Genomic DNA, 10,575 nt, shown 5'->3' on the forward strand with positions numbered 1-10,575 from the left:
CAGTGCATTTTACGTTTTGAGTTTATATCTCGCTTTATGTATAATATAAAAATTCATCAATGTTATTATAGTCTTATTGAAATCCGCGCTAACTTGAGAATGCAAGTAGCAACCAGTGGTAAAATTTTAATTAATCACGCCATACAATACAATAATATTAATATTTTACAATATTTAGCATTACTACATTATATTAACAATGTCGGTGTTTTCTTGGCCATACCTGGCATTTATAATCATATGAAAAATGTATTGGAAAAGGGTCTAGGCGAGCGTCTCACCAATTCGACCACCGATGCATATGATAATATTATATATTGTGACAATAGAGGGAAAACTTAAAAATCGCGTATTTAACAGTTCTGTGTACGGCCGACAACCCTTATCGGCGCGCAGTTAAAATAAGTTGAAAAAATGAACGCGTAGACAGCAACCCTGGCGAAAATAATATGTTTATAAGAAGTTTGTTTAAATGTTGAGTCAATGTTTTATTTGAGTTTTAAAACATTTATTGAATTGTTTGTGAGATATAAATTTAAACATGACATATTCACAGTTACAAGTGTTCAAATTGCGTTTAATGATACAATATTAAACGTTTCCGTTATAGTTTTCTAAGTGTTTGTAAAATGTTATTGTCAGTAAAGAATTAACCAGGTGTTTGGCAACGTACTTCCAAACGATGTTACCACTAATAAAAAACTCTTCATAAACAATATAACTATCGATAAAACTCCTCAGAAATAAATATAAACATTATCTCTCATTTAAAATGGTCGCTAGGGATCTTTATATTGTTATTGCGACAAATATGATATCTGTCGCAATTATTCAATGAATAATTTGTTAAAATCGAATTGGTGGGACGCCCGTCTGTGTAGGGAGGTTCGGATTTAAACCCTGGCTGAAGTAATATTTGTTGCAATAAATTTTCTGTATTATTAAAAATACCAGGTATGATCAAGAAAACACTGACGTTGTTAATTACCGCTGGCGACATTGAAGAATTCTTATTAGTCGATTACTATATTATTATTATTATAATAACAGAGTGTAGGGAGGTTCGGGTTTAAACCCTGGCTGAAGTAATATTTGTTGGAATAAATTTTCTGTATTATTAAAACTACCAGGTATGTCAAGAAAACACTGACGTTGTTAATTACCGCTGGCGACATTGAAGAATTCTTATTAGTCGTTATTATTATATTATAATCATTTTGACTCGTGATGTTATATCTACTTGCGCTGCGTTTTTTTTTGTACTACCGTCTATGAATTTATTACAATTTTATATCACTGACTGCGTAATCTATGTATATTTTGATTTCGCGAATCAATATATATTTTTAATTGCATTTATTGTTTTTTCGTTATACTAAAGATGGTCCAATAAGGACCAAAACGTATATATGCATTTGCTATTATAATAAAGTAATTTTATCGGACATTACAACCTTGTTCAGGCTCTGAGCCCCTTCTATTATTCTTTGATTATAATAACATTGTTATATTATTATTAATTATATCAACACTATAGTTGTATGCCTACACATAAGTTTATTAAGAATTCAGAAGAACACAATTTTATCGTAATGTTGACTTTCAAGAGCTTTTATTTATCTTAATGTCTTTAAAACTATTATACGAATCTGCGTAAGACATGTAGAAAATTATATCGCAATAACGTGATGTTAAGGAGAGAAAGAGAGAGAAAGAGCGCGGCGTGATGAGAGACAAGGATGTAGACGCCCAGGCGGTGCTGCGCCGTTCGTTCGAGCGCCGCGCGCGACAACCTCTTGCCGTCATGCGATCCTGTTCGGATATATTTTCTTGCAAATCACCGGCTGGCCCGACGTTTAAATTATCCGTTAACAATGGCAAATTTATTCGCGCGGGACGGACGAGCGAGTTCAGTACGCCGTCCGCCGCGGGATCGATCGGCGCCGCCGTTTCGGCGACCGGCCGCTTTAGTTCGGGAAACGGACGCTACGTGGCGAATACACTGAGCGCTTACTCGGTGTTAAAATTACGTGTCGACTAGTATGAATACCAGCCAGCGAGCGAGTATCGTCAGCTTTGCGCAGTGGCGATATCGTAACCAATGAAGTTCTACTGAGGTGCGATTATTGCTAGTTGAAAACTTTTACCAATACCCCGCCATGACGATGTGAAATACCATCGGCTACGGCAATTTTTGCAAGTTTCTGCGGAAACTGGTAATCGAATAATCAAACATAACAGAGAATGGGACAGAGAAGCCTCGAGATTAACTTCTCGCGCGCTCTCGTCTACTCTCGTCTTTCCTCGGTAGGTGAAGAAATATTTTTAACCTAGGGAGAGAGAGAGAGAGAGAGAGAGAGAGAGAGAGAGAGAGAATTCTTGACACGTTCTTTCGTCCCACATCTCAATCTTATCTCTGGTATTTTTACATATTTATCTGTTATCTATTTTTCCTGGATATTTTACATATAGTAAAGGCCAGCCGTCTTTACCAACGAAACAAATTGTAAAATCAAATAAAACGCATGTGTTGACTTGATAATAATTCAAAGCTAGCTAAAATTTTTTCCAATAAAAATAAAATAATTTTCCTCGTTTCAAGATAGGATATCTTTTATTTTGTACTTGTTTGGACAAAAGAAATTCAAATGCATTGATAATATCGTAACATAATATAGTATAATAATCATAATTATAACAATAAGTTAATATTAATAATTTTTAAGGTTATAATAATAAGAAATTAATATCGAGTAAATTAATAAAGAATATTAGAGTCCCATATAGCAACACAAAGATTGCACACATATGCAGGAAAAACCTTTTACCACAATGGTGTAAATATTTAAAATTCATTCATGTGTTACTGTAGCATTTAGAACAAGAAAACAAGACAGTTCATGTAACGTAAAACAGTTTAAGAAAGGACCAACTAACGAATGACAAGATTAAATAATTATAAAAAAATGTTAAAATATATTATCTGACTTAAAATCTATACAATTTATAAATGCACAAATTTTATTAAATATCTCATAAATATTTCATATACGCACTTTTATTTTCTATTATTTATTAGAAAAAAAATAAAATTATATATTATAATATTATTATGATAAATAATTTACATTTTTCAGGAGAAAAATAACTATAAATTTTTACTTTCCTCGCTAAAAGCTATCTTTATTTTAATGTAAAATAGAAAATGAGATCTTTTCTGCCAAAATTAAACACAAGAGAAATATAAAAGGAATAACATTCATCTCTTTTGTGCCTCAATAGTTGTCAAGTATCACTGTGTCATTGTTTTTCTAAATAAGTTTAGATAAATTGGGTAACACATGCATCTTTATCGATATTACAGAATAAAACTTTCAACATAATACATTTAATTATTCAATATTAATTTATTATTATGTTACAATATTATTAAATATTAATTTATTATCGTAACGTTTCTTTTTCCATAGATTTATAGTTTCCTACATTCTAATTGTGAGTTTCTTTTTGATCACAGGTCGCTGGCAAGCGCGAAGCGAGCCAAGAAGCTGAAGCCCAGCAATGGATGGAGACGGTAATCGGCGGAAGATTTCCACCAGGTGGGCTTCTAAAATAATTTAATTAATACAATATTTCATTTTAATTCTCATAGAAAAATATCCGTATAGTACGGTCGTGTCGTTTCGTATTTATATATTTTTAAATTTATAAATTTCAAGGAACAAGAAGATGCTCTCTGTAGTAAAACATTATTTATTTTGTCAACCAACGACATGACTAAAATTTTATCTACTACGAATATTTGAAATAACATGCGACACTTATAACATAATTTTACAATTACATTTATGAAAAAGAACTTATTGAACAAGCCGTTTATCGCAAACCCTTTTCGGGTTATTATTTAAACAAAACAAATAGCGCGTTTGTGAAATAATTTTTTCAACGCGTACATATTCTAACGCGCTTTTTTCCCCCACTGAATAAACTTCGACAGTCTTACGTAAGGGCCACACATTTAATGACTCTACGAACGCATATGAACTCCTGTTCCGCGTAGGCGACGCGAATCCGAAAGCGTTTCGATGTTTTCATCCCCCGTCGGGGGGACGCTCAGCCGAAGGGATGGAAGGGCGTGCCGCTATCTAACTAGAATCACATAATTGCCGGATACAAATGTCAGGCCGCGTGACGTCGCAAAGGTTAAGCTTCGTCGAGGTCAGTTCCCCCGTATAGTACACCTGTCGTATGATCGAAAATGCAATCGCGGCGCGGTACGCACCACGATATTGATCTCGAGTGCCTGACGGTGTAGCTGTGCGAGACACGTTGTGATCCCGTTTGGACGTTAATTCAAATTCGCGCGTTACGATTGTCGCGAGTGAAATCGTCGAAGCAAACTTTAAAAAAATAGATGTAAACGCAAACAGTAAACACAAATGCTTAATTTGCACGTAAAATTCTATTAAAAGAGAAATATAATGTATTATACCTACACCTCTAATTAGCGTCCAAGAGAGAGAGAAATTAATATTTCTAATCGTACGGCGATTTTCGTTTGTTTCTTAATTCGTACGAAACTCATTGGGTTATATACGAGGCTCCGTTTATGGATTTCCTGGTTTAACGCGCCATTTGTCTTTCATAAGCCTTGATGCTCTTTACGGAGCTATAGTCGCTCGAACGAAAACTGAGCGCGAGCTTATGGCCTGCGTCGAAATCGTGTCAACTATTTTTATGAGATTACTGAACTCTGCCCCCGAACCACCAGGGGTAGTTTCACCCTCCTGTCGCGTTATACTCGCCTGGCAAAACGCGCGCTTTGTTACGTCATTGCGAGCCACCCTATCGAGCATGCCTCGGCGGACAACCCTCGATTCGACATACACCCCTGTTGCGACAAACACGCCAGGCGTCGACGCAATCGGCATTACTTTACGTACGTTTGCGCGGTTTCGTTTACTCTTTCCGCTCATTTTCTCACCTACGAGTACTTTGAACGAGACGGACGCGGCTGGATAAGTAGACCGAAGATCGGCATCTTATGCGAAATCGTGATCGTCGATATATCGTTTTTCATGACGCTACGTTATATTCGATGTGAAATAGCGGTTATAATTAACAGTTTGTAAATAAAACGCCATTCTCGATACGTAATTAATGAAATAAAATTGTTACAAGAGAAACAGAGAGGAAGAGAGAGAGAGAGAGAGAGAGAGAGAGAGAAATGAGAGAACTCTTCATTTATAAAAAGAACTTCATTTCTTAAGTTATCGATTATTGAATAGTTCATCAGTACATAAATAGCACAAAGTTTCATTTATTTATTACGCATTAGAATTATTATGTAAAGAGGAAAGTCCTTTATTATGAGATAGGATTCTAATATGAGATAGTAGGTTTTCAACGTCCAAATTCAATCACAAATCTTTTTACGCGGCGATCCAACAATCAATTTTCCACTAAACAGATGTCACTCCAAGAGCAATAAATTCACGGTGGAACCAACAGACGGTGCCTATTAATTTAGCAGAAACTCCGCTATGTCATATTAGCAGCCTATCTCATAATAGGGGACCTTTCCCTACTATACGCGAAGTAGAAATATTAATTCGTAACTTGGCCCAACAAGTTCACAAAGTATTATGAAAAACTGAGCAACGAACTTAATAATATTTTCAGCGCATTTAAACGAGTCGGAGGTAAATAAGCCTAATAAATTTTTATCGAAACTTGGACGGGGCTCTTGCTGCTGCCCGAACAATCGCAAGGATTCGTCGCGGGCGGTCGTGGAGCGGCCACCGCGAATGTACCACGTTTCCGCCACGCGTTCGCCAGGACTTGGCGAGCGGGCGGGGGCTCGAGATGCGTCCGATAATGCTGATTATGTCGAATGTTTAGATTTAACGAGCCTCCACCTATGACTGTCATCCTGGTTGCGCCGAGGACGCGGTGGAGGTGGCCAAACGACGAAACCACCCCCACTCGGGCACATGATTAATCCCCACTAGGAACCGTCGGTACCTACGGCCATCTAAGTGGGGGTCTCCTCGGCCCGCAAGAAAGCTCTCTTGAACGAGTGGCAGCCTGGTGCCCGCAAATCTTGCGGGCGTACCTGCCCGACGCGAGCACGGGGCTGAGGTTAAAGCTTGTTCTATCGTAAGACGCTATGCCGCGACGCGAGAAGTCGGCCAATGACAGTCGATCGTTCTTCTCATATTTGACTGTGATCAAGTCCGGTTTTACCAAACGTCGCTTAATCTTAGTTTAATTCGTGTTTGTCTATATGTATTTCTAAAGTAACAGTTGGAAAGAGACAAAGAACGAATTAAGCTAAGCTTAAAGTTAAACGACGTCGGTGAAACCGGGCCTTAGCGTCTTGCGTCTTGCGTTCATTGTGGAATAAGTTTAAACCGGGAGTTCCAATCCCATTTCCAGATCGGTATCGAACCTCGATATAGAAATCTTTACGGCACAATTAATTCCCTCGTGACAGTCTAAATAAACTTTATATAAAATCTGCAAATTTGCGAGTTAAGAGGCAAACTGCCACGAGACAATAAGCCGCGGAATCGCTCTGCCGCAGAAATCTCACCCGTCGAGCAGGAAGACGCAACACGACGATTAATATTGTTAGTATCTAATGTACGTTTCTGTCTATCCTTAGAAAAGGATAGCCCGTGCCATGTCGTCTTGTTTCTGCTGCTCTGGTGCTTTGAGAACGCGCATTCGGTATTCATCCACGGAGCCCCGTCTTCGACAAAACGCGTCTAGGGGTGGCCCGGATCACAATGGCGGTATACACGTTACGTGGGGCTACGTTCGAGCTCTACGCGAGGATGCGAGCCGGATAGTCGAAGCTTTTGATGTTATTGACTCGTTTAAAATTGAACTTAAACGGCTGCGGTACAATCACGCGCTTCCCCGGCTCGTCCTAGACACTGGGAGTCCTGATGCACGCGTGGCGGGAATTTGACGGGAATTTCAAGGTATCCCACGGGACTTCCAAATACGGATGGTAGCCTGCTCCCGGAAGCTCGCGAGGCATGCCTGGCACGATCCTTGTCCGACGGGTTTCGATCGCGAAATATCATATTAACGACTTGGCCGCGACTTATCCTGAATATTAACAATCGACGCGTATCTCGGGGAGAGAGGGTTACGTTCAACAGCCAGTTTAGAGCAGGACACGCACAGTGCGCATTTTATCAATGAAGAAATAATTCAGAGGTGACTTGTATTCGCGCATCTTTGAAATTTCTTTCTTATCTGATATATTGAAATTTCTATCCCCCCCCCTCTCTCTCTCTCTCTCTCTCTCTCTCTCTCTCTCTCTCTCTCTCTCCTCTCTCTGTCAAGCGAGAAATGAATCGACATCGTTTTAACATCGGCACTGTCAAATGGACGTCGATTCGATATCGATCGTGTCGATGTCGATTCGACATCGTTTTAACATCGATCGGTGATCGCGGATAACCCAGCAAAAAATGATTCGTCGATCGATATCGAAATGATGATTGAATCGACGTCAATTTGACGGTATCGATGTCGATTCGACATCGTTTCAACATCGCTCGACGGGTCGTTTCTCGCTGGGTCGACGTCGATACTCTTTCGCGCGGCAACAATACAAAGGTCGAAAATAAATCGATAATCCAGCGCTGGTGAAGAAAGAGATTTGCGTTAATCGAATTAATATCAGGGAAACGATCGCGCGCGGCTGGAAACACTCCCCAGCGAGAAATGGCTTGTCGATCGACGTCAATATGACGGTTTCGATGTCGATCGACGAGTCACTTCTGACTGGGTCGAGTCTTTGCGCTACCAAACTTCGTCAAAAAGCTCTTGCGCCGATCGCAGTTCGCGTGGCATAAAATGTATCGCAGTGATACGCGTTCGGACTTTATTTACCAACGCGTGCTGTATCGACAGCGCGTTCTCGCGAACACGCGTTTCCGGTTCACGCCGGAATCTCCCGGTGTCGTTTCGTCGGCGGACAATCTTATTTTTCTCGCGGCTCGCTCCTGCCCCCGCCGAAAGTTAGGGTCGATAGTCGACGACGCGTATTGATTTACCGTCATCTGTACATCATGTTACGTCGTAGGGACGCCGGCGTACCAGGGCCGCATACGGCACTCCGGATGATCGTACCTTGCGCTTCTAGTTGACGTGTCACCTCTCCTTCTTTTCGTCCCTCGCCCCTCCCTCTTTCGCGCGACAATTGTTCTCACCGTCCGTGTTTGCGAGGTGCTCCACTCGAAATCATAATGAACGCCCCGACGATCCGGACGAATAATTCCCTCCTACCGAAGCGGACGGACGCAGAGTCCCATTATCGGAATTTCTCGTCCGTCAAACGACTCGGGATCGCTCGCGGCTCATCTTCCGTAAAGCTCGAGACATCTCTTTGATTACGTCACGGTATATCTTTGATTACGTCGACGATTTACGTTGCGCGAAATTGAGTCGCACGTGCGACGGGATATCGGCGCCGCTTGTATTTGACTCGCTCCACCGAGGCGACCCGCTCCAGACTCGCGTGAGACGAAGCCAGTGCTCTCCGTTCGGGATAATCTCGGGGCGATCCGCGTAGACGTAAACGCAGCTTGAAGTCGCGATAACGCGCTCGGCGCCGCCGAAACAGAAGAAACGTCAGTCATCCGTCCGTCACGGTGGCGCGAGTCGCTCGGGTGCACCAGGGCACCAGCAGACGTTTGAGGGATTTATAGGGTGTCCCGCCAGCGGCCCGTCGCCGGCGGGTCGATTCGCTAAATTACGACTCTACGGCCGCGCCGCGCCGCGCCCTCCCTCTCGCACTCCTGCCTTTCCCCTCCCCGGCCCCACCCTGTTTAAAATATTAGATAGAGTACGGCCAGATTACATTAGATTACATGCAACGTAAATAAACAAGAGTCTTGTTAATTTACATGGAAAGTGCATGCAATCTAATGTAATCTGATCGTGTTCTATCCGCTATTTTAAACAGGGCTCCGTTGGTCTCCTCGACCTCGGATGACCGTCACGCCCCGGAGGGCGAAGGGCCCGCGAGTCATCGAGCATCATCGATGCTCTCGTCATATGACGCGGCGTGACGTCACGGAAGCTCGCACCTACTAGGGGAGCAACGCCGAGCAGTAGATGAATTTATGGGGTGCGGGACACGCGCGTTGCGCGCGCGGAGGATCCTGGTACGATCCTCTCGCGCGCGTCGCGAGAACCCCCGGCGAGGGGCCGGCGCGGTGCCGGGGGAAGGGAGGCGGACGGGGGGGTGGGGTGGGGTGGTAAGGAGAACTCCTTCGATAACGGAAAGAAATCGGCGGCGGGCGGCGAGCGACGGGGGGAGGAGGCGGCCGATCACTCGAGGATGGGCCGCGAGTGTCAGTTGTCCGTCAAAAGATCGTCAATGACGTCATTCCGAGACGAGCCTACCAGGATTACAGCCCCGAGCTAGATTTACGAGCGTCGCGCGATCAACAGGTGGCTCGTCGCGAGTTATATAGGCGATGTCGGCGCACGCGTGCGCACCGGGGGGGAGGGGGAGGGGACACGTGCATTGACCACCTGCGTAGGCTTCTTTCGTGCCGGCCACGACGTAATTGCGGGGGCGATCAATATGAAGACGTTAACGCGACCGGTAAACGGCTGAGCAGTACAACCTTGAAAGTGGCCTCGCTTCGATTTACTTTCACTCCCTTCGTAGCTTGTTGACAGGCATAATACATCGATTGGTCTGACGACAATGATCCCACCTAAATGAAACTGCGTTGTGTCCGAAGAGAGGACAAGGTGGAAAACGGTATATGAATTCACGTTATATGTTTTGAATAAGAATTTTGTTGTTTTATTCAAACAACCTGTATTATTTGATAGAAAAAACACTATTATTTGAAGTAATATCTTTCAATGAAATAATTATATTATTTGGCCAGGCGCTTATAAAGTTTGGTGCTGCCACTAGATGGCCGCCGAACTCGTAAGTAAAATCGCGGCAGCTATGATATATAAGCGACCGCATCAGCAGACGCAGTTTAATCATTTAATGGTCTATTTTTTATTATGGCTGAACATAGTGTACTAATTCAGTGTTTATCTTTCATCTTTTAATGAAGGGAATATTCTAATGTAGAGGGAGAAAGATGTATGCATATACATTTGTTTCACATATTTTCTATCAAACGATAATGCTGTTTGAATGAAACAATAATATCGTTTAGTTTAGATTAAAGAGAATATTCCTTTCGTTTCAAACAAATATTTTATTTGAAGTAAAGCTATTTATTATTTGAAAGGTCAAATAATCATATTTGTTGAAACAACAATTGGTTTGTTTGGACTATTCCAAAAGATAAATTTCTTTGAATCTAATAAAATTGATTAAATTCAAAGAAACCGTTCTCTCTGTGTGTAAGGGCTGTCGCACAAAATTGCATATCTGCATATGCATAGCATAAGACCGTCTACGTAAACCAATGAGCATGTTATTTAAATCATTGTAGCGACTCACTGTTCGATGCTCATTAGTTTAGACGATTTTTATGCTATGCACATGTAGCTATGCAATTTTGTGCGAGACAG

General features: G+C 41.8%; 1 protein-coding gene across 1 annotated transcript in view; it reads left to right on the forward strand.

Annotated features, from left to right (window-relative positions):
* LOC105561018 (muscle-specific protein 20-like) overlaps positions 1 to 10,575 on the forward strand; it is a 42,976-nt gene that overhangs the window by 15,081 nt on the left and 17,320 nt on the right. The window contains exon 2 of the mRNA XM_012010632.1: positions 3,518 to 3,599. Coding sequence (XP_011866022.1) covers positions 3,518 to 3,599 — 82 coding nt within the window. The remainder of the gene's footprint in view (positions 1 to 3,517; positions 3,600 to 10,575) is intronic.

This window comes from Vollenhovia emeryi, unplaced genomic scaffold (assembly GCF_000949405.1).
Source record: "Vollenhovia emeryi isolate VEMERY1.0 unplaced genomic scaffold, V.emery_V1.0 DF939214.1, whole genome shotgun sequence".
Classification (NCBI taxonomy): domain Eukaryota; kingdom Metazoa; phylum Arthropoda; class Insecta; order Hymenoptera; family Formicidae; genus Vollenhovia; species Vollenhovia emeryi.